Source organism: Photinus pyralis, unplaced genomic scaffold (genome assembly GCF_008802855.1).
Source record: "Photinus pyralis isolate 1611_PpyrPB1 unplaced genomic scaffold, Ppyr1.3 Ppyr1.4_LG9, whole genome shotgun sequence".
NCBI lineage: Eukaryota > Metazoa > Arthropoda > Insecta > Coleoptera > Lampyridae > Photinus > Photinus pyralis.
The window spans coordinates 1,174,978-1,200,156 of NW_022170878.1; the positions used below are offsets into that span (position 1 = coordinate 1,174,978).

At 35.3% G+C, this 25,179-nt stretch overlaps 1 protein-coding gene across 4 annotated transcripts in view; it reads right to left on the bottom strand.

Moving 5' to 3' along the window:
* LOC116181041 (rho guanine nucleotide exchange factor 2-like) overlaps window positions 1-24,745 on the bottom strand; it is a 74,671-nt gene extending 49,926 nt beyond the window's left edge. The window contains exons 1-3 of one of the 4 annotated variants that reach the window (XM_031501272.1): window positions 24,484-24,745; window positions 9,691-11,081; window positions 751-889 (exon numbers count right to left, since the gene is read on the bottom strand). In XM_031501272.1, the coding sequence (XP_031357132.1) occupies window positions 751-889; window positions 9,691-10,966 (1,415 nt within the window). In that variant the 5' untranslated portion in view covers window positions 10,967-11,081; window positions 24,484-24,745. Of the gene's footprint in view, window positions 1-750; window positions 890-9,690; window positions 11,342-24,483 lie in introns of those variants that run through there. The other 3 variants (XM_031501271.1, XM_031501269.1, XM_031501270.1) reach the window with 3 other exon arrangements.
* Between the last annotated feature and the right edge of the window lie 434 nt (window positions 24,746-25,179).

Here is a 25,179-nt window from a genome sequence, read left to right on the forward strand (position 1 = left end):
GTGCTTCGAAAACATTGGAATTTTGGAAATGTGCCTGAAATTTTGAAAATCTCAAATTAACAAAACCCCAAAATAAAATTTCAAATCTTTATAATCTCAATTTCACAAGATTTCAACAATTTCAAAATTTCATATTTCCAGAATTTTAGATTTATAAGACATCAAAAATCTCAAATGTCCATACTCTCCATACAGTTCCAAGTTTCAAAAACTTCAAAAATATGCTGCAAGGGATGAGTCTAAATCATAAAAGTAAAGCAGCGAGAAGGTGGTTGTTTTGGAAGAACTGTCAATTCGCGTTGGAGTGGTAGGCGACGTTAAGTCAATCACCTCTAAATACTGCAGGGTGGTTTTATATATAGGTGGCTCTTCATTATTAAGGCGGCGCTTAATAATGAAGAGCGAAATCTCGTGTTCATAAGGTAGCGATGTTAAGTACGTGTAAAACAAATGCGAGCGACCTTCAATTTTACTTGCGAATTAGAAACTATTACGATAAATCCGAACACTAGTGGAAGTTTTAACTTTATGAATATTTTAAAATTCGAATCATTGTCTTCATTTGCGATTATGTGAGCTAAATGGGAGGTGAGAATATTCTAATTTTTTTCAAGCATAGAGAAGGTGGTTAGTGCGACATCAACGAAAAAGTTTTAAAAAAATCCGATCCGATTGAACTCAATTGTGAATCTAAACCATTTGGGGACATACATACATCAAAGTCCGTTTAGGCCGTCAAAAGATACTAACCTGTCTGGATGGGCGAGATCGGTCTCGTGCTGATCGACGTTCTCCTGACTTTCTTGCGTTCGCGACGCTTCCTCCCTGACGGCGTCGGGACGCCGATCCGACCCCGTCCTCGAAACGGGATGGCCGGGTTTAGTCTCTCCTACAACAAAAAACACAGGTATTTAAATACAAATCGGTTAACATAAAACGATCGAGTGATTAATGGGATTGGCTCGGTTACAACCTGTAACCGTCTAGACGACGTAATTAAGGATCGCTCCAAAAAAAGTGTGACAAAATCAAAATATTATTTTTGTCGACGTCGGCGTCGGCCTTGAACTTGCACGGCAACTAAAACATTGTTATCGCGCGATTCGGGGGGCAAAAACGTTGATCTTATCTCGCCGCATATTTCTCGTTTTACAAAAATAGTTAGCCGAGTTATCTTATCGCGACGACCTACTTCAATGCTCTCCATTCTGGAATCATCTGCGCGTCTATTTCAATACGTGAGATTACTTTTCCAAGAAGTGCCGGAAAAGCTGTTCTCAATCTCATTTCGTTAGTACATTTGAAGCAGCATGAACGGTATCTAATGACCCGGATATTCCTCGGGATCTTTGATACTGTAAGAAAGCTCTTAGTCTTAGACGCTCTTAAGGACTCATAAAAGCTCCGTGAGCATTTTAAGATCCTTCGAGGTTCGGCTTTCAAACAATCCGGGCTTTAAAGCCCTTGAAAGTAAAACCTCTACATTATAGACGGTGCTAAAAAACTCTTGAAAGTACTCACAAGTGCGCTGCACAAGGATTCAGGGAGGTGTGAAGTAAAAAAAGTAGCATTGTAGAATTTTCCAGAATTTTCTAGAACTGTTTTGCAATTTTGTAATTTTTTTTAGAATTTTCTAGAAATTTTTTAAGAACTTTTCTCGAATTTTTTGTAATTTCTTTTACAATTTTAATGTACACAAAATTTAAAGTACTTTACCCTTACTCCGAGGAGAAAATCACTGTAGAATTTTGGTGTACACTACTCGGTATTTTGTAGATTTTTTTAGAATTTTCTACAAATTGTTTAAAATCTTGAAATTCCTTTTAGAATTTGCGTACACAAAATTTGAAGTAATTTACCCCGAGGGCAAAATCACTGTAGAATGTTGGTGTACACTACTAGCATTGTGTAGAATTTTCCAGAATTTTTTAGAATTTTTTTGCAATTTTGTAGATTTTTTTTAGAATATTCTAGAAATTTTTTAAGAACTTTCCCGAATTTTTTTAATTTTCTTTTAGAATTTTAGTGTACACAAAATTTAAAGTGCTTTGCCCTTACTCCGAGGAGAAAATCTCTGTAGAATTTTGGTGTACACTTCTCGAATTTTCTAGAATTGTTTTTAATTTCTTTTAGAATTTGTGTACACAAAATTTGAAGTGATTTACCCCGAGGGAAAAATCACTGTAGAATTTTGGTGTACACTACTCGGTATTTTGTAGAATTTTCCAGATTTTTTCTATAATTTTCTAAAGCTTTTTTACAATGTTGTAGATTTTTTTAGAATTTTCCACAAATTGTTTAAAAAACTTCTCGAATTTTCTAGAATTTTTTTCAATTCCTTTTTGAATTTGTTTACACAAAATTTGAAGTGATTTACCCCAAAGGCGAAATCACTGTAGAATTTTGGTGTACGCTACTCGGTATTTTGTAGATTTTTTTTAGAATCTTCCACAAATTGTTTAAAAAACTTCTCAAATTTTCTAGAATTTTTTTTAATTCCTTTTAGAATTTGTGTACTTACCCCGAGGGTAAAATCACTGTAGAATTTTGGTGTACACTACTCGGTATTTTGTAGAATTTTCTAGAACTTACTTTACAATTTTGTAGACTTTTTTTTAGAATTTTCTACAAATTGTTTAAAAACTTTTCTCGGGTTTTCTAGAATTTGTATAAATTCCTTTTAGAATGCGTGTACACAAAATTCACTGTAGAATCTTGGTGTACACTACTAGGATTGTTTAAAATTTTCCAGAATTTTCTAGAACTATTTTACAATTTTGTATATTTTTTTTAGAATTTTCTAGAAATTTTTTAAGAACTTTTCCCGAATTTTTTTAATTTTCTTTTAGAATTTTAGTGTGCACAAAATTTAAGGTGCTTTCCCCTTACCCCGAGGAGAAAATCACTGTAGAATTTTGGTGTACACTACTCGGTATTTTGTAGAATTTTCCAGAATTTTTCTATAACTTTCTAAAGCTTTTTTACAATTTTGTAATTTTTTTAGAATTTTCCACAAATTGTTTAAAAAACTTCACGAATTTTCTAGAATTTTTTTTCAATTCCTTTTAGAATTTGTTTACACAAAATTTGAAGTGATTTACCCCAAAGGCGAAATCACTGTAGAATTTTGGTGTACGCTACTCGGTATTTTGTAGAATTTTCCAGAATTTTTCTAGAATTTTCTAGAACTTTTCTACGATTTTGTAGATTTTTTTTTAAAATCTACAAATTGTTTAAAAAACATCAAATTTTCTAGAATTTTTTTAATTCCTTTTAGAATTTGTGTACACAAAATTTGAAGTGATTTACCCCGAGGGCAAAATCACTGTAGAATTTTGGTGTACACTACTTGGTATTTTGTAGAATTTTTCTAGAATTTTCTAGAACATTTTTACAATTTTGTAGATTTTTTTTAGAATTTTCCACAAATTATTTAAAAACTTTTCTCGAATTTTCTAGAATTTGTTTAAATTCCTTTTAGAATTTGTGTACAACATTTGAAGTGATTTACCCCGAGGGCAAAAACACTGTAGAATTTTGCTGTACACTACTCGGTATTTTGTAGAATTTTCCAGAATTCTTCTAGAATTTTCTAGAACTTGCTTAACAATTTTGTTGATTTTTTTTAGAATTTTCTACAAATTGTTTAAAAACTTTTCTCGGATTTTCTAGAATTTGAATAAAGTCCTTTTAGAATGTGTGTACACAAAATTTGAAGTGATTTACCCCGAGAGCAAATTCACTGTAGAATCTTGGTGTATACTACTAGGATTGTTTTCCAGAATATTCTAGAACTTCTTTACAATTTTGTATATTTTTTTAGAATTTTCTAGAAATTTTTTAAGAACTTTTCCGGAATTTTTTTAATTTTCTTTTAGAATTTTAGTGTGCACATAATTTAAGGTGCTTTGCCCTTACCCCGAGGAGAAAATCACTGTAGAATTTTGGTGTACACTACTCGGTATTTTGTAGAGTTTTCCAGAATTTTTCTAGAATTTTCTAGAACTTACAATTTTGTAGATTTTTTTAGAATCTTCTACAAATTGTTTAAAAACTTTTAAACTTGAGAATTTGTATACACAACATTTGAAGTGATTTACCCAGAGGGCAAAATCACTGTAGAATGTTGGTATACACTACTAGCATTTTGTAGAATTTTCTAGAATTTTTTTTAGAATTTTTCGAGGAATTTTTTTGGAATTTTTCGTGAATTTTCTAGAATTTTTTAAAAATTTTCCACATGCACGCGCAATTATGATTTGACACAATTTTTAGAATTTCCTAGCAGATTTGGGCAATCATCATGCGCTTATTTGAATTAGAATCATTTCGGTGCCGATTGTGCGCAGAAAGAATTCAAGTTTTGTGTGTATTGTAATCTGGACCAATTCGGATTGTGATTCTCATCATGCACAATATTTTGGTGCAGATTCTTACTCTGACCGTGAATCTACTTCCATTTGTGATTGTAACCTTGCATTTTTTGCCTCAGCGCTGACCTTGATCCGAACTTAATGCAAATCATGATTTCGATTCTGATTTTAGATCTGATCGTATTATGACTGTGATTCCGATTACAATATTCTGATCTAGATTTGTTGATTCTTCTCTCAATTCTAATTCTCATGATGCTCTGATTGTTTCCGATTCTGAATCATATTTTGATTTTGATCGAGACGCAGACGGGCCTAATTTTTGTTTTGGATGTTTGCGTGATTTTGACCTGGTACGTACTTTGATTTTGGTTTGTGATCGTGATTCTGTTATGATCGTGATGCTGATTCAGAATTTGACTTTTCGAGCTGTGACCCTGGTCTCGATCCAAGCCATGATTTTGATGCTAGTTTTAATTCTAATCCGGACGATTCAGATTTGAGATTCTGAACATGACTGAATCTAACTCGGACTCGCATACGATCCTGCATAAGATTATGATTAAGTTTCTGGTGCCTATTTAATCGTAATTCTGGTCTTGATTGTGCTGTTCTGAGTCCGGCTTGTCTCTGATTATGGCTATGATTCTGAATCACAATAGGAGTTTTCCAAGCAAACTTCGGAACAAAACCCTTGATCATAATGTAGATCTCTTTTGATTCTGATTCTGTTAGTATTAATTTTGATACAAATCTTGATTGTAATTCTGATTCTTTATCGGATTGGGATTGTGACTCAATCATAATTCTTGCTGCTTATGTTTACCAAAATTCTCACTCTGGCTATGAAGTGATTCTGATGTTTGTTTGTGCTGACGCTCACTAGGTACCTGAGTTATAGTCGAATCATTCTCAACAAAATCATAATCAGAACTTTCGTCAGGGAACCTGATCAAATCCTAGGCAGAATCACAGTAGCAACAAAAGTCAGACCAAGGGCCAGAATCCATTATCAGGAACTGAATCAGAATCAGAACAGTAGTCGGAGTAGGATTGAATTAAGAATCTCAGAGTGAATCAACATTAGGTCTAACCGAGGGTCTAACGTCCCTTGTCAGAATCATAATCTCAGAATCACGATCAAAATCCAACTTCAAATTCAGGAACAGAATTAGGGAGAGTCATAGCATTACAATAAGAATCAGGTTCGACATAATATTCGGAACCAAAACCAGAATCACTAGAGCATTTTATTGCTCTAGGGATTCAACTCCACAATCAAATATACATCTAGAATCATAAACACATTCATAAATAATTCCAATTGGAATGTGATCCAAAGTCATCTTCAGTGTGAGAACCAAATATATAATTCGGATTAGAACCTAAATCATAATCGAATCGAAATCCATTCATTTCGATGAGACCTTCCATTAGAATCATTAAAATAGAGCCTGTAGTCACGCCCATACCTATGAATGCTATGTTTTTTTTTTGCTAGAAATATAAATAAGAAAAATGGGATTACGCAGTATGCGCATGGGAACGTCTGATTTTAACAATACGCGATATGCTTGCCTTTACTAAAAAGTTAAAGGCGATGTTAAAGGCAACCATATCTCATATTGTAAACATTAGATGAGCGCATGCATGCCAACAGTTTTATAAACAAAAACTCGGAACTTTCCGTAGGTATGCGCGCCAGTTATGCGCTGCTAAAGTTAATATGCTGTCGAAAACACATCCCGACTAAATTCAATATCCGAAAGAATGAAACTTTTTTCATTAGTCATTTTGCACATCGGAAAATAATCTCCGAAACGCGATATAAAAAATATGAATCTGTTATACGCCACTGGTGTAGGTATAGAAGAATCAATATTTTTCACAAATGCATACAGAGGAGTAAATCACTGTAAAATTATGGCGTACATTTTGTAGAATTTTCTAGATTTTTTTAGAATTTTAGTGCACACAAAATTTGAAGTGGTCTGTCCCGAGGGGAAACTCAGTGTACAACTTTTTTTGTACAATTTTCTAGAATTCTTCTAATTTTTTTGAAATTTTTGGAAATTTTTTTAGAACTTTTCTTGAATTTTCTAGAATTATTTAAAATTCCTTTTACAGTTTTAGTGTACACAAAATTTGAGGTAGGTTGTTTACCTCGAGGAGTAATCACTGTAGAATTTTGGTCTACACTATTTGCATCTTGAATTATCTAGGATTTTTCTAGATTTTCTTGAAATTTTAGAATTTTTGTAGAACTTCCAAAAAATTTTTAGAACTTTACTTGAATTTTTCTGAACGCATATGCACACACAATTTTGTACAATTTTAGACTTTTCTAGATTTTTGAAATTTTTTAATTTTTTTAGAACTTTCTAGAATTTTGTTAGAACTTTTCTAGAATTTTTTCCGAACACATATACACCCACAATTTTAAACAATTTTAGAATTTTCTAGAATTGTTTAGAATTCCAGTTAGAATTTTTAGTGTAAACAAAATTTGAAAGGTTTGCTAGTTTTTTGAAATATTTTTTAATTTTCAAGAATTTTTTAAGATCTTTGAATTTTCAAGAATATTATCGAATTTTTTCGATTTTCGAAACGCACATGCACACAAAAATATGATTTTATAAAACTTTCTAGAATGTTCTTAGAAATAAAATTTTGCGTCTCGGACTATGCGCCCCGGACATTGAAATGTCCACCCTAATGAAAAAGATCGTCATCAGGCCTGAAGGGGGTGTGGGTTTTTTTTTTAATTCTAGACAGATTCCGAATGTGATTTTCATCCATTTTGAAGCAGATTCTTATTCTAACAGTGTATCTCCTTCCAATTGTGATTGTAGCCTTGTGATTCGACCTTGGTTCGATTTGATGCAAATACGATTTTTATTCCGGTTTTAGATCTGATCGAATTATGAATTTGGTTCCGATTGTAATTATGATCTAGATTTGTTGATTCTTCTCTCGATTCTAATTCTCATGATGCTCTGGCCGTTTCTGAGTATGTTCCCGAATCATATTTTGATCGGGACTGGCCTCTTTTTTTGTTTTGGAAGATTTTGTGATTTTGACCTTGGTCCGTACTTTGATATGTGATCGTGATTCTGACCCTGTTACGATTGTGATGCTAATCCAGAATTTTTCGTCTTATCCCAGAACTTAATCCTTATTGATTCGATCTCTTACTCTAGTCTCGATCCAGACCATGATTTCGAAGCTAGTCTTGATTCTAATCCGAAACTGAACTTTGATTGTCATTCAAAATTAGATTCTGAATCTAACTCAGATTCCAACTCTCGATAAGATGATGATTGTGATTATGTTTCTGATTGCAATAGTGCCCGATAGCTATTGCGTTTTTAATCTCACTTAGATCGTGATTCTGATCCCTATTTGAATCGTAATTCCGCTCTTGATTGGGGTGTTCTGCCCCAGCTGTCTCTGATTATGGCTATTATGATTCTGATTGTCATCCCGATTCACAATTTGACTTTTTCCTAATTCTAACCTTGTTTCGAATCCTATCCTTGATTTTAATGTCGATATCCTGTTTTGATTCTGATTCTGTTAGTATTCATTATGATTCTGATTCTTAAGATGACATTTGGTCATTAATTTACAACCTGGACTTGCAAACCTTGCTCTTAATTCCGATTTTTTATTTGATTGACCATGATTCCATCATAATTCTTATCCTGATGCTTCTTCTCACTCTGGCGTTACCTATGACTATGATAGTGATTCTGATGTTTGTGTTGACTCTGACTAACTACCTGAGTCAAATGAGGATCATTCTCAACAGAACTTTCGTCAGAGCAAAGTTAAATCCTGGTCAGAATCAGAATAATAACAAAATTCGGGTCAAGAACCAGAATCATTATCAGGAACTGAATCACAACCAGAACCATAGTCGGGGTAAGATTGAAGATTAAATATTCTTGCCAGAACATTATCTCAGAGTCATAATCAAAATATGATGCAAATTCGGAATCAGGAACAGAATTAGGAACAGCCATAACATGCGTCATCATAAAATAAGAATCATAATCAAAACTGGCTTAAAAATCAACTCTAAGATCAACGTTAGTGTTGAGTTCAGGACCAAGGCTCCGGTAAAAGTCAGATTTAGGGCCATGGTCACAAGTACAATCCTGAATTGAGATTGTGCTCCTTACTATAGATTTATGATTCTGATTGTGATTGTGATACGGATTCAAACTTTTCCCCAATTCTAACCTTGGTTCGGACTTTCTTTGACCCTAAGCTTAATCCTGGCATTGATCTGAATGTAGATCTTCTGTTTTGATTCTGAATCTGTCAGTATCAATTTTACTCGATTTTAATCTAATTCTTGAGAACATTTGGCCCTACAACCTGAACTTGTTTTTGGTGCAAATCCTGATTGTAATTCTGATTTTGTATCTGATTGGGATTCTGACTCAAATCAGGATCAACAACAGAACCATAATCAGGACTTGAGTCAAATTTTGATCAGAATCAAATAAAAAAAACAGATCAGGGACCAGAATCATTATCAGGAACTGAATCACAATCGGAACCATAATCGGGGTAAGATCGAAATAAAATCTCAGATCACAGAGAATCAAAATTAAATCCAATGCCCTTGTTGGAATCATAATCTCAGAATCACGATCAAAATATGAACCAAATTCGGATTCAGAAACAGTCAAAAGTATGTCAGGAATAAGTTCTCTGGTAAGTCAGAATTAGGGCTATTGTCAAACATAGAATTCTGAAATGTGGGGGGGAGGGGGGGATATAAAAAATGTGAAGAAGTGGTATGCGAGAGACATGTAAAGCGTTTATAAGCGAGAGTGAAGGAGACGTGATGTCTACGACCACTTTGGGTCCCTTGAAGACGATCTTGAAGAAGTGACAAAGAGGCCTAGAGAAATGTAATGTGATCAGAAGGATGCACAAATAAGACTAAAGGCGCAAAGAAGGCGTAGTAAAAATGAGGGCATCAGTTTCCATTAAAAACATTGCGACGTATCCGTCACTGCTTCGGCACGAACAAGGGTGCCGACATGATACGGCTTTGAAGGACCAAGAATTTGTCCGGCAGAAATTAACACGATACCTACGTCAATTCATCAAAACATTTGCAATAATTACAGTAATTAAGATCGTAAATAAACAAACAAACGATACGAGTTTCGAAAGTAAACATCATCGACAAACATAATTCGCCATCAATCCATTTAAAGCGATGATAACAAATCCTAACCTCGAACTAAAGTAAATATTGATCTCTGACGATCGCTTACATTAACATTAATTAGTTTACCTGCGTCCTGGCCGTCCGTTTCGTCGTCGGCGGCGACGAGCGTCGTCGTGCTACCATTAAATCCGATAAAGTCGAACTCGTTGCGTACAATTTTGCAATTTCGCTTCGCCTGCTCGAGGAGCTTGTTGCGTCGCGTCCTGAGCAGGTTCAGATTGATCGCGCTGCTCGATTTCGACTTGGCGAGTACGGGCTTCTCGGGCGAGTCGCAAAGGTCCGATATGCCCAGGTTCGAGGAGGCCGTCCTTAGTCCGAACGTTTTCGGTCGGATGCGTTCCAGATTGGAAGTCTGTCGTATTAGGCGGAAGTCGAATTGCGAGACGGACTTGCGCAATTCGGGCACGGGGGACGGTTCGGGCTGTTGGACGGTCGTCGGGGGTGGTTTTTTCTTTTTGCTCTTCTTGGTCGTCTTGGTGTCCTCGGCGATGTTCGGCATGGTCGGTAAGCCGTTGGTGGTGTTGTCGCTCTTCGTCTTGTAAATCTTGGACTTGACCCGTTTGAGATAGGAGTCGTTCTGGGGTTCGACTTTTTTGCTAACGACCGGTGCGGCCTTTTTGCCTTTGTCGTTTTTTGTCACCTTTTTCGATTTCTTTTCCATGTCGGCCGATGATGCGCTTTCTTGGGCTGGGGGTTTCTTGCGTAAATTTACACCTGGGAATTCCTCGGGGGGTTTCATTTTAATCGCGGTTTTGATGTTCTCGCAGCTGATCGACGGTTTAAGGGCACCATAGCGGAAAATGTCACTGAAACGTCTACTTTTACGCTCGGATTTGTCCTCGAAAAACTCACTTTGCGCGAGGTGGTTTAAAGACTGTCTACTTTCCGCACTGAAATTCTCACTGGTTTTGCTTCTAATCACGAAACTGTCACTGTAACGTTTGGTGTTGTTGTTTAGGGAGGCGTCATCGTTGTTTTCCAGCCAGACATCTGCCGAGAGCAATTCGGCACGGAAATCGGCATCACCGCCGTGCCTTAATTGAATGTCGTCATCTCCATTACACGGTGGATCGGCAGTACTAATTTTGTTGTGGTCCGGCTTCAGGTTCTCGATGAGGTCGGGTTGGTTCTTCCGATTCGGCCCACTTTTCTGACTGCCCGTGCTGTTTTTGCGCGTGCGATTGTGGGGTTTCTTCAAGGTTTGGGTGTTCGCCGATAAATTACTCTCGACCGACTGCGCGTTTGAACTTTTCGATTTGGAGTTTTTCCGCTTCCGGTGGGTAATCTTACTTTTCAGTGATGTCATGTTTTTGTTGCTCGTTTCCGTTTGCGTTGACCACATTATTATCACTAAATACAGTCACTATAATATACTAGGGAATTTCTTAGTAATTAAGAAACGTTCTGTACGCGCCTTGTCTTAAGTAATCTACTTAATTATCTCCGAAGTGCAGCAGCTGAAAGTTAATTTGAGATAGAAGGCTATCGGTCTCGGTCTCTCAGAGAGCGTGCGGTTCATTGTTTAACCTCCTCTTTTTCTGTGTAGGTGAATCATACATGCCTTTACGACGGGAGCCGATCATTTAAATTCCAATTTAGACATGCTGGCTACGTTGGAATTTATTTCGAATTTGTCGTACAATAAAACTGATCAAACGAACGAGATAATTAACGCGAGCGGAGCGATAAAACCGGCCCAATTATTATAAGTCTATTACGAAACAAACGATTAATTATACAGTTATGTAAACGAGCGCCCTGTATACATTAAAATATCGAACACGGAAATGTGGTATATATATACAGAGTGACTCACGATTAAAGAATACAGTGCTCAACATATATTCTATTATAGACGACACCCCTCCTCCTTTTGCATAGGCAACACACCCTACCCTAAAAAGTCCGCAATTTTCGCGTCATCGCTGCGTTGTCTTCTTCAACTAACAAGCACTTCAACCAAAATTATTACTGCCCTACATACACAATTCCATGCTAGTGCAGTCCGTCCGTTTGTACAGGGTGATCCAAATTGGACAATTTCGTATGGGAACACCTTTATTTTAAGAGAAAACTACCGTGTAGTCAAATTGCCGAAGACGCCCGAACGTCCAGTCGCGCAGTTTAGTAGGAATATTTAAATGGCCGCTGTGGCAGCCATGATATACACTGTGTCTATCATGGGGATCCCTGAAACCATAGATAGAAAATGCGACGATGGTCAATTCAGAAAAAAGATGCGCAATGAAAGAGTTATTATCTCGGTTATTATCATGCTTTAAAGAAAACCGGAAAATTGCGATTACTTCTCGAAATGTGCCGATATCGTTTTTATTTTTACTGTTATTTGACAGACACAACAAAACACTTTCCCATTGCCACATTTTGAGCTCTATAAGACACCAGTGAGAGATTTTCAATACAACGTTTCGTTTCGGAGAAATCATCATCAACTTTACTTTTTTATATGGTCCGTAAAAAAAGTACATACTGTATTGAGTAGCATTTTTTATTACGAATACAACGATGCACGGCACACAAAAAAAACATAAGCTAGAAACTCTTGGATACAACAGGATGGTGCACTCACGCATAACGGCATAATAGTGTGAGAATACCTATCGAGCAATTTCCGGGAAAATGGAAAATATATCCGATAGGTATTCTCGCACAATTAGGACGATGTGAGCGGATGCACCATCTTGTTGAAACCAACAGTTTCCAACTTTTAGTTTTTCCTCGTGCGCAATACATTGTTTTATTCGTAATAAAAATGGTACTCAACACACTATGCACTTTTTTTATGGACCATATAAAAAATAAAGTTGATGATGATATCTCCGAAACGAAACGTTTTATTGAAAATCTCTTAACGCTGTCTTGTAGAGCTCAAAAAGGGGCAATGAGAAAGTGCTTATTATTTTACTGTATCTGTTCAAATTTTTTGCCGGCTCGTGTGGTGGAGTTCAGTTGATGCTGGACTGCGGTACTAAGGGTCCCTGGCTCAAATCCGGGTTCGGGCATGGATATTTGTAAATGTATAGTGGGTTGAGTCCCACTCAAAAATAAAAGTAAAAATAAAATAAATAAAAATAACATCAGAAAAAAATAAAAACGAAATCGGCAAAGTTCGGTTTTTCTGTCATATCTTCGGAAGTCATCGGAATTTTCCGGTTTTTTAAAAGCATGATAATAACTTTAATTCTTTTCTCTAATTTGACGATCGTCGTATCTTCTAGGGTGTCGGAGATCCCCATGCTAGACATCCTTATCTTGGACACAGTGTATAGCTCGACCGTCCCAGGGGATGAAATCCGCCCTAATGAATGCCAATTTTTTGGGTGGTACATAATATCAATCTTAACGTTTTGACAAGTATGAGAATTTGAAACCTTTTTTTGCGTGAGGGTGAAACGAATTTTTTGGTACGATAGGGGAGGATTTCACCCCCTCGGACGGTTTTTTGGGTGGTACAAAATATGAATCTTAACGATTTGACAAGCATGCGAATTTGAAACCTTTTTTTTGTGTGGGGATGTTAAAACGACTTTTTATACCGGGTGACCCAATAAGACTGTTCCTCGGCCACCAGAGGGCTTAACCGCCATCTTAAATTTTAAAATTGCATTTTCTTTAAATTTCCCATAATAACAAATATTCTTTTTTCACATTTTTAAAGAGAACCAGTTTATCTATCATTTTCGTAAAAACAAAAACTCAGTTATTTCCGAGGTTATTTCAAAAACAAAGATGGTGTGGGGTGTTTAATTGTTTTTGCAAAAACCTGCTTTAACTTCTTAACCGTTTAACCGATTGTAACAAATTTGGTATCGTTGAAAAGAGCATTCCTTGGGCAATAAGGGTCAACCTCGGAGTCAACCAACCAAAAAACTACACTTTCTGAATGTAAACACAGCAGAATAATTTACAAATTACGGCTGTTATGATTTTATAATGCATCGTGTTTCATTTGTTTAATTTTCCAAGGCCTACCTAAAAGTGTAGGGTGCTTTTCTTTCGCGCCATCGACAAATACCGGAAATACGTCAAAAGTAAATTTAAGATATAATTTAAGCATTTTAAATTAATTAATCTCGGATTAATATCGGATTTATGGCTCAGTGGTAGAGCATTGGGTTATAAATCCGGAGGTCGGGTGTTCGAACCTGGGTTGAGGTGAATTTTTCATCTGTAGCGGAGTAGGAAATTACCTTAGACCAGTTCCGAGCATTCTACCGGCTACTCCGAATTAGGTTTTCCTGCAGTTTTCCTAATTCGTAAGGTAAATACCGGAGGAGTATAGACCATCTTAAGACCTTCTGCAGAGGCACCTCTAAATAGCATTATGCGGGTCACTCTGTAATTGGGCGCATGCCTGTTGAGCGCCAAAAACGAGAGGGATAAAATAATATTAAATTAAAATTAAATCTTATTTTCTCAATATTTGAGGTTAGGAACGAGAATTTGAAAAACGATTTTCACTGCCCTCTTTGGATGTTATTTAGCTACTTTTTCATAAAAAAAGTCATATCATTCCCAGTATCATTCCATTTGATTTTTTTAGGATTTTGGGGCATAGTGTCAAAACTAGCCCCTTGGCGGAAAAGGATTCAACTAAATTAACTATATGGTTGATTCTTGTTGCCCAAGGAATGCTCCTTTCAACGATACCAAATTTGTTAAAGATTATTGCAAACACAATTGAATGCCCCACACCATCTTTGTTTTTGAAATAACTGAGTTTTTGTTTTTACGAAAATGATAAAACTGGTTCTCTTTAAAAATGTGAAAACATTATTTTAGTTTATTATGCGAAATTTAAAGAAAATGCAATTTTAAAATTTAAGATGACAGTTACGCCCTCTGGTGATCATTTTTAGAACTTATATTTGCCAGCGATTCTTCATGACCGATTTACCACTAAGTCATACGACGAACGGTTCTCGAGATAAGTCCGAGTAACAGTCTTATTGGGTCACCCTGTACGTTAGGGGGGATTCCGCCCCCTCTGACGATTGCTAAATGAATAACTATACAGGGTGTTACTAAATAAGATGTAAGTAAGGGACTAATTCTTTGGCTTGTTTTATAACTAAAAGTTCATATAAACATCGATCCTCAAATGCTTCGTTACTGATCTACAAGGGTGTTAAAATTTTGTGTTTTCTTTACATCTCCTACAGTTTGTTGAGATCTTTTGACTCAAATTTGAAATATAAGTTACGTTGAAGGATCATTGGCCATGTCAATCTACAGGGTGTGGTCGCGTTCCATTTTCTACCCCTGAACTTTTTTCGGTGCGCCACTGGTAAATTGTAAAATAAGAATTTCATTTTCTGATTTGTTTGGAAACTTTTTGGTAATTTTTTCATATTTCGTATTAAACAAGCCAAAGAATTAGCCTTTTTGGTATTCACATCATATTTAGAAACACCCTGTACATCCTTCTATTAATTACAGCCGCGACCACTTTTTAAATATTTCTATTAAACTGTGCCACTGGAAGTTCGCGTATCTTCGGCAATTCGGCTGCTGAAAACTGGCTGATAAGCGGAATTCAGTCGGTTTCTTTAATGCCCCAAACTTTCTATTATTAAAGATCAACATCTTTCTTACGGCACATTTTTTTAATGTGGAATCCAGTTTTTATACAGGGTGTTTGGTTTTTTTAAATATTTTTTTCATACAAACCACCCTATACAGTGTGTCCCCGATTGTTTAGTCATTTTCGAATTCAATTTTGAGCTTCTGGGGATAAGCCCTACTTGGTTGGAAATTAATATGTGACGTCACCAAAATTATGACAGCTCTACATACAATGGCGATGTAAAGAAAAGTGGAAGTAGACAAACGAGGTGGGACGGGGAATGAAAAGGTGACAATGGTCCAAGTTGAAATAGCAGTGCCGGTGAATGGAGGTAGAATTGAAGTTCATACGGAAAGTGACCCGAACCGGGGGAGAAACCGGAGAGGGAATAAGGGATGATAAAAGTAGTAGGTGCTGGAATGAAATAAAGGGTGGAGGAGGCGGTAAGAAGGTTTAAATTTTGGGTATTATCTCGGTATTATAGATTTTTCAATTTTTTGAAATTAATTATTTTCGAAAATGAAATTTTGGAATTTAGATTTTTAGAACCTTTTGGAACTTAACAAAATTCGAAAGTTTTAAACTTCTGGCACTACTAGATTTTTGCACTTTTGGGAATTTGCAATTCTGGGAGTTCAAATTACGCAATTTGAGACTCAAAAGATTCGAAATGTTGAGATTTTAGGACAAATAAACTTGGAATATCTATTTTGGAGTATTTAAAGAAGTTGACTGTTGTCACTTTAAATAAATAAACGAAGCTTTTATTAAAACCGATTAAAACAATAGAAGTGTGGAATGTTTCATTTTGGGATTACGACATTTTACGAATTTGAGATTTTTGGAATTTAACATATTGCGATTTTTGAAATTCTGGGTTTTGGAATTTTCGTAATTGTGAATTTAGATATTGAGTTTGGTATTTTTTAAATTTTGGGACTAGGACTGGGATTTTTCGAACCTGGAAGATTTGAGAATTTTGCAATTTTTGGGAATTTGTGATTTTTTAGTTTTGGGAATTTGACATTATAGAAATTTGGGATTTTGTGAAACCTGGGAATTTGAGATTCTAAAATTTTGAGATTTTTGCGAATTTAAAATTTTGGGAATCCTGAACTTGAGTATGTGAGATTTTTCCATTTTTTTGGGAATTTGGAATTTTAAAATTTTTAAAACTTATGAAAATGGAATTTTTAAGATTTCAAAGAATTTTGTATTTTTGCAATTTTGGAAATCTGTTAATTTTGATGTTTTAAAAACGAATATTACGGGATTTATTGTTAATTCTGTGTATTGTAATTGTAAATGATGATTGAATTCACAAATCAAGAACATACGACCGTATGCACAAACCGAGGCACAAACGTATCCATAATTTCCATCGTTGGCTATTTTTGCAAATAAATCGAAAACGGTGACAGATACGAGAATAGTGCAAGAGACCAAAGAGCTTAGCAAAAGAACAAAGAGTTCAAATTTCATACAGGGTGCTCCAAAAAAGTTCTGAAACATAAAACTGTAGCCGATTCGAGAAAATCTAACGCTCTGTATACTGCGACCTCGACTGCGACCAACTATTTTGTGGAGATTCCAAAAACTTGATGTATGAAATTTGAAACAATTACCACAGAACATACGAGCGAAAACGCAAAATATGAGAAAAAAAATTGAAGCTTTGCCACCTCGTTTGCCACCCTGTAAACTGAAAACGACGCCTTTAGACCATGCATATACATATTTGCATTTTTTCTCATTTTGACGAGTACTGCCACCCCCTGCAATATCTGCACGACCTTAATTAACACTCTGTATATATTTTTGAAAAATTATTTTTTGGTTTCGTCCAAGATAAAAATGTCTAGCACGTTTGCACAACGCCCAATATCTATCGGACAATTTTTTCTATTTTCCAGGAAATTTGTCCGATAGATTAAATAATTCTCAAAATTTAAAAATTCAGAGCATAAAATCAGGTGTGTACAAAAATTCAAATTCTGATTTAGGACAATTCAAAAAAATTCGTGATTCTGAGAAACTCGAAAAACACAAAAATTCAATAAAATTCTGTAAGTGTACCGAAAAGAAAGACTCAAAAATTAAATCAGATTTTTTAAAGACCTAAATGTACGGAAATATAACCCAAAAAATTGTAAATACCGGCGCATTGAAAATTGAGAACACAAAAGTGTCAACAAAAATTTAACGTAATTGTTTATACATATATCATAGTCCTACGCGAAAATACAAATGGCGGTACACCGTTTAATTTTTAATTTAGGAAACGAGTGCGTTTATTCGACACAAATTCACAATTTCCATTTAACGTGGACGCATTGATACGTGCGCAACTGACATAATTTCATTTTTCGTTGCACGCCAAAGTGGGGCGCAAGAGGGGGCAGGCCAACGTTCAAATTGAAAAATATAATAAATTAATAATGGTCACGCTTGATATTTTAGGCTTCATTTCCTCAGATTGCGTCACTATCACAAATAAATATTTGTCGACGCGTCCCCCCCTCTCGCCCCCCGGGCCGCCGCAAACAAATGAGACAGTACCGAATAATTTTATTAATCATAAACTCAAGGAAATCTGGTACGGTTTGCAGATGTGAGACTTTCTTTTTCTCACGATTTCGCACACATAACCTCACTTTTCGATTACGCAACGCGCGGTACCGTTTCAATTAAAATTTCCGTCACCTATTAATCGCGACAGGTACGCACGAAAGACGAATCGTTACTGTTAAACAAATACTTGCTGGTTGTAAAAAAAAAGTCGTTGTGTGAGCATGAAAATAACTCATATCCGTTGTTAAGAATACCGGACTACGTAATCACTTTTAAATATTTATATATTATGTTCTTTAACACCTGTTTTATTGTTAATTCACTTGTTTAAATTTACGATCACGCTCGGCGTCAGCTGATGTGTCGGCCTTATCTGCTGTGTGTACAGGCACTAATAAAATATACAAACAAGGGAGGTGTACCATTTTTCTGATAACCCGGGACCCCCGTGTTTATTTATACAACTTTTATAGGTATCTTTCCTTTGTACAATAAGAATTAAATATTATGATTAAAAATTTTTAAGAAAAAAAATTATAAAATTTCGGGAACATTCAAACTTATCGGGAGCGCAGCAACATAAGAAGATTAATTATTAAACATCCAGTATGCTCTCCTGATACAAATTTTTCTTCGAAAGATTGTTGAGTCCGGGATACTTCAAGCAGATGTTCGTGGGTAAAAAAAATTAATGCCAAAATGCATTATGCCGTAGCTGTATTAGGAGCACAGTAACGCAAGTTTGTTAAGACACTTTTCCAACGCCTTCTAAGGTAACTCTTGGACGAACACAAAACTGTATAAAGATGTACAGATTCTTTTGCACAAAAATTGGTAACACCTCTTCTACCGTATCCTATTCTCCTGATACAAGTTGCATAACACTAAACGAAAACATTTTTGAGGCTTCGCTCTTTCCCGATACTTCTAAAATATTCCAAAATTTTCTTCTAGAAAATCTGTCGGGACCTTTTTTTATCTATCGTGAGCACAGGACCGTAAGAAGATAAAAGTAGAGAAACACTAATTGTTAAAAGCTTATGCTTTCCTCATACAAATTGTTTAGAAATATTGTTATATTCGTATCCCGAACCGTATCCCTCGAGGTATCCCTTAAGAAGGTCGTAATAAGTGAAAAAAATTGTTAAGCACCTTTTAATGAATTATGTAGTGTAGATAGTAGTTGTATTAGGAGCACGAAAGTGCAAGCTTTTTAATTCTTCTACCGCCAAATCCAGAATAAGGTATTCACAGAAAAATAGCTAATCGTCAAACACCGCTCTCCTGAAATAATTTTTCTTCCCAAAAATTGCTGTATTAGAATGACACAACGTATTCTCCTGATCCAAACACCTCGGATAACACTAAACAAAAACATTTTGCAATGTTTGAACCTTTGCTCTTCCTCGCGAATTCTAAGAAATTCTAAAATTTTAAAATAACTTTTCTTCCAAAAAATCTATCGGGAGCGCAGGAGCGACAGTTAATGAAAACATTAATTATTAAATACTTCTTATGTTAATCCAAAATTATTCTACAAGAATCTTTTAAGGAGCTATTGGGTGAAAAAGTATTATGTAGTAGCTGTATTAGGAGCACAGAAATTCAGGATTCCTAACTATTAGACAATCTTGCAATACCTTCTAAGGCAAATGTACAAGCATAAAAAAGTAAGTAATTATCAAACACCATCTATCGTATTATATCTCGTATTATACGGATTCTTGAGAATCTTTTGAAACCGAGTTTGAAACTTTGCAACGTTTGGAATTTTTGAACTCCTTGAAATCTTTGGAACCTTTGGAATCTTTCCCAACAAATTTTTCTTCTTAAAATTCCTGTATAAGAGCACAGAAATGCAACAAGGTATAAAATTAAAAAAATTAATTATAGCACCTCTTCTACCACTGCATTATATTCTCCCGATACAAGTTAGATAAGACTTAACGAAACCATTTCGATATTTTTGAGCCTTTGGTCTGTCCTAGTTCAAAAACACTTTTCCAAAAGAAACCTATAGAAAGTTAAGAAGTATGAAGAAAAAATAATTGTTAAATAGTTATTATGTTCTCCTGATTTTTTCTTCGAAAGACTGTTGTATCCGTATCCCTCATGAAGATGATAGATGGAAAAAATAACTGCCAAACGCTTTTTAACGTATTATTAAAAAGTAAAATGTGGAAATTGGTGAAAAAATAATTACCAAACGCCTAACGTATTATGTAGTAGTTGTATTAGGAGCACATAAATGCAAAGATTTTAACTTTTACACCATATTATATTCTTCCGAGTCAAATGTGCGAGCAGCAGAAGATGCAAACACAAAAATTCGCTTGCAAAAATTGCCGTATTAGGAGCACAGCAATGCTACAATGTGTAAAAAGTGCTTCCACCGTATTATATTATCCTGATCAAACTTGGATAACACGAAACGAAAAAAACATTTTGCATTTTTTTAGCCTTTAGTCTTACCCGAGAATTTGTTAAAAAATCTTTCAGAAGCAAAGAATGAGCTGTAATGGGAACACAGAAATGCACCAAAAGTGTCAAAAAATAATTGGTGGTGACACCTCTTATGCCGTATTATATTCACCTGATCCAAATAGGATAACACTAAACAAAAACATTTTGAGATTTTGGAACCTATGAGCTTTTCCCAGGTTTCTAAGATTTTTCTTCTAAAAATTTATCGAGAGCAGGCCAGCACGGGAAACCAGATCTCTAAGAAAATATTTTTTTTCTAAAAATCTATCGGGAGAACAAGAAGATACGGAAAAAAAGAATTGTTGAATACTCGTTATGTTCTCCTGATACAAATTTTTCTTCGAAAATTGTATCCGCATCTCCCAAGATGGTGGTACACGATAAGTGAAAAAAATAATTGCTGAGCACTTCTAACGTATTATGTAGTAGTTTTATTAGGAGCACAAAAATGCAAAGTGGTTAATTAGACACTCTTGAATCGCATTAATATACATCCGAGTGAAAAATGTGAGAGTACAAAATCAAGCGAAGAATAATAAATCGTCAAAGCTAAAATAAACTTTCTAAAATTGCCGTATTAGGAGCACAGGAAACAATAAGCAAAAAATTATTTGTAACACTTCTTCTGTCGTATCTATCGCACCCTGATTTGCTCACATGTAGACGTTACTCGCAACACAATTGCAATTGCAAAACTCAAAATCACAAAAGTCTCAAAATCTCGAAATCTCAAAATTTCAAATTTTTACAATATCAAAAATCTAAAACCCCAAGTGCTAGAAGTTTACAAACTAAACTTTCTAAATTCCCAAAATTAAACATTACCAGACCTCAAAATTTCAAAACTACCAAAAGCTCAAATCACCAAAGCCTGAAACATCTAAGGTAAGGTTTTAATCTAAATTCAAAAATCTTATTCATCCTATTTTCTCAAATTCCCAAAGTTTTGAAAATTCTAATATTTTTAATTCTCAAAAATTTCCTCGAAAATTTCAGAGAAATCCCAAGATTTTAAATCTCAAAATATTTAATTCCCTACAATTGAAAAATTTCAAATAACCAAAAGGTTCAAAATCCCCAATATTTTAAATTCCCAACGTTTCGAAAATCCCTCGGAAAATCCCAAACTCAACTCATCCTAAAATCTCAAAAATTCCCAAATTTTCAAATTCGAATATCTCAAATTCCCAAAATAAAAACTCTAAAATCACACATTCCCATCACTTAAAAATCTTAATATTTCAAAACTTTAAAAATTTCAGAAATCTTGAATTACCAAAGTCTTAAAACTCCGAAATCTAAAATGTGTTTGGTACAATCTCACACATTCGAAAGTTCAAAAATCAAAAATTTCCAAAAATTGAAAAACCTCCTAAAGCTCGAAAAATCCTAGTCACTATTACAAATTCCCGAATTTTAAAAAAACGCGATTTCTAACTCTAAACTTACTGAAAATTAGAATATTCTATTTTAAATTCCCAAATTTTCAAATTTAAAACTCGCAAAATTTCAAATTATCAAAATTAAAAAACTTTTAAATTTAAACAAATTGCCAAAGTTCCAAAATCTAACAATTTCAAATATCCCGTATCCTAAATTCCACAACAATCTTAAATTTCCATAATTTCAAACGCCAAATTCCCCTATGGTCTAAACCACAAAATATCAAATTATTAAAATTTTAAGTACCAGAAATTATCCAAATTCAGATTAAAAAAATTCAAAATTACCAGACCCCAAAATTTCAAAAATACCAGAATCTCAAATCACCAAAGCCTGAAATGTCGAAGGTTTTAAAAATTTAAAATCCAAAAATGCCATTTTCTCACATTGTTTAAAAAATTTGATTTCCAAAAATTTCAAAAAGATCCCAACATTTTCAATTTCCAAAATTTATAATTCGTTAAAATTGAAAAATTTCAAATACCCAAAAGATCAACATCCATAATATTTTAAATTTCCAACGTTTCGAAGATCCCAATTTTGGTGTGGTTTTGGGAATTTGAGTTTTAAATTTGAAAATTTGCGAGTTTAATATTAACTTTGGGATTTTTGAATTCTGGGAATTTTTGTACAGAAGTGAGATTTTTATAAGACATTTTAGATTTCAGAGTTTTAAGATTTTGGTAATTCGAGATTTTGGAACTTTCGAGGTATTACGATTTTTAAATGTGGGAATTTGTGATTTCAGAATTTTTTTTTTGGGAATTTGAGATAATGCAAGTTTGAAATTTATGAAAATTTGAGATTTTGGTATTTTCAGAATTCCTCGAGAGAGTCTAGAATTTTGAGATTTTAGGAATTTGAGTTTGGGATTTTCTAAATGTTGGGGATTTTCAACCTTAGAAATTTTTGGGAATCAAATAATTTAGGATTTCCAAAATGTTGGGAATTTGAGAAAATGACATTTTTGAGATTTTGTAATTTACATTTTTCAAACCTTGACATTTCAGGTTTTGGTGATTTAAGATTTTGGTATTTTTAAAATTTTGACGTCTGGTAATTTTGATTATTTTAAATTTGGGGAAGCTAGAAAACGCTTTTAAACTTCGCGATTTTGGGATTTTTGATATTGCAAGAATTTGAAATTTTGGGATTTCGAGATTTTTGGGAAATTGCTATTCTAATACGGATCAGGATAATATAATACGGCAGAAGCATAATGACAGTTTATGAACTCGAAAATAAAACAAAGCCAAATTTTTAAAAACCGATTACCGAAAATGAGACGGAAAACTACGCGTATACATCCAATATCCAGAAACGTAAAAATGGAGGAGATACTATACCGATATCTTAGGCTCTTAGGGGAAGTTTTTCATGTTATTTTGCATTGTGTGTTCTGTTTCCTGAACTTCTCACCCAAGCCAAACTAGTTACGACATCTAAGGATCTGATTGGTCTCGAATCTCAACTGTAGGCTTGGGTATCCCGCACGAGGGGCAAGTTATCCGTCCCAAGAGTAGGGAACCCTGCTAACAAAACTCTTTGATTTATAATCTCTGTGCGATTCGCTAGTTTCCACATATTTTGGTGAGATTTCACGGTTTATGAAGATCTGACGAATCAGAAGAACTTTATATTTGAAGAATCTAAAGAATCAAAAGAATTCCATGAACGGATAAAGACTGGTGAATCCAGACATCGGGGCGCCTGCAGCCGCCATAAAAGATTAGTCACCGGCGATAAGCTGAACTGATATGATGGGTATGCCGACTTCGTAGATGTACGAAAATTCTCGAGCCTGTGATCTTTCTAGAAAGTTTCCATTACCTATATAAGCACATCGAATTGTGTTTAATGGCAGTTTCAATATCGAGGCCGAAGTGATTTTAGGGCATCCCGAAGAAAAAAATTATCAAAAGGGATATCCGAAATAGTGTTTCAATGGCCTTTGTCCAAGTAACGTTTTCCGTTTCAGCATTCGTTGCTAAATTTTTAGGGGGGTCCGCTTTGGTTATACGCATACCGGTGGAAACCATTTTGAGCATTTCAATTTCAAAACGTGAAATGTGTTAAATTCATTTATGTATTTTGTATTTGTTTTGGTATCTTAAAAAGGGGGCGGGGCGGGGGGTTAGTTGTGGAAGCTGTGTAGGGATGAACGCTAACGTCCATTAACATGAACCTGTTTTTTTACAATTATTTTCATTTCATTGTCACCTTAATATACCAAACACCCTGTGTCAATTGACGTGCACATACTTGGAATTGTATAACCTACAGTGACATCAACCACCTTGGGATTTAAAAATAAACACTGGAGAATGTAGTAAGACGAAACAATAAAATTATCTCTGGGTTTTTTGTCAAAGTGAATTTCATCCAGTCATAATAGCCCAATGGGAACCGCGAACTATACAGGGCGTCGTTTATCTCTGCCAAATTAAAACGGCCCGATTACATTACATGCTTTTGGAATCAAAACTGTTTGCACTTGCGTAACGTTATCTCGACGATATATTATCGCGAAAATATTTAGCCATTTTCGCAACAAAAACAAACGCCCGTCGAAAAATTTGAAGATCCGGCAACGCCTGTCAAATGTAAATTTACTAAACAAATGAATCACGGCGGCCGCGCGCGTTTTTCTCGCAATTAATGAATCGGCGGGCGCACGCAAAAAATTCCTCTCCCGCAAGGACCAAGGCATTGTTTAATTCACCCACGTGCAAAAACAGAAGCCTCCTCGTCGGGGCCAAAGTTGGCGGTGGTACCTGCTAATAAAAATATACACAAATTTTTACAACCACCACACCCACGTCACACTATAAATTTGATTCGAAAAAAAACTACGCGCGCGGCGCACAACCGAGCATTACCGCACTTATAGCTGAACTGGAGGGCATTCGACCGGATATTAATAATCCACATTTCAGACAGGTATTTTTCTCCAGGTAAAAGACGGCGTGGTTGCCGTAGTAGAGATGTGTGCGCTGAACAATGAAAATTGATAACGACGTAACAAACAAACCGCCTCGCATACTACACTACAATTGACAATAATAATTACGCCGATAATCCACGAATGCGAAGTGCACAGAGGGGGCAAAACTGCTTAGCTAACTGAAGAGAGAAAGGGCGGGCGGGCTGGATACTGGATACGAAAGTGGTAAGCGCAAGTAAGACTTCCCCCGTGCTGGACACGTCTCCGTCTGTTGTTTGGCTTTCTTTCGCCTCCTCCTGCTCCCTCGAAGGAGCTCGCCCCCTCGACAATTTCAGCTTGCGTTGTGTGCAGTACGTTCACTCTTCTTGTACAGAAATACCAACACGACATTGACACGGATTGCAGGCGATGCGAGGTTAATCAAGTCTGACTTCATCGTTGTATGTACTGAGACACAGTGGCGTAACAGGCAGATTAGGGTGGATTCAATTAATCATTCAAAGTTCGCCAAACCCAAGCAAATGTG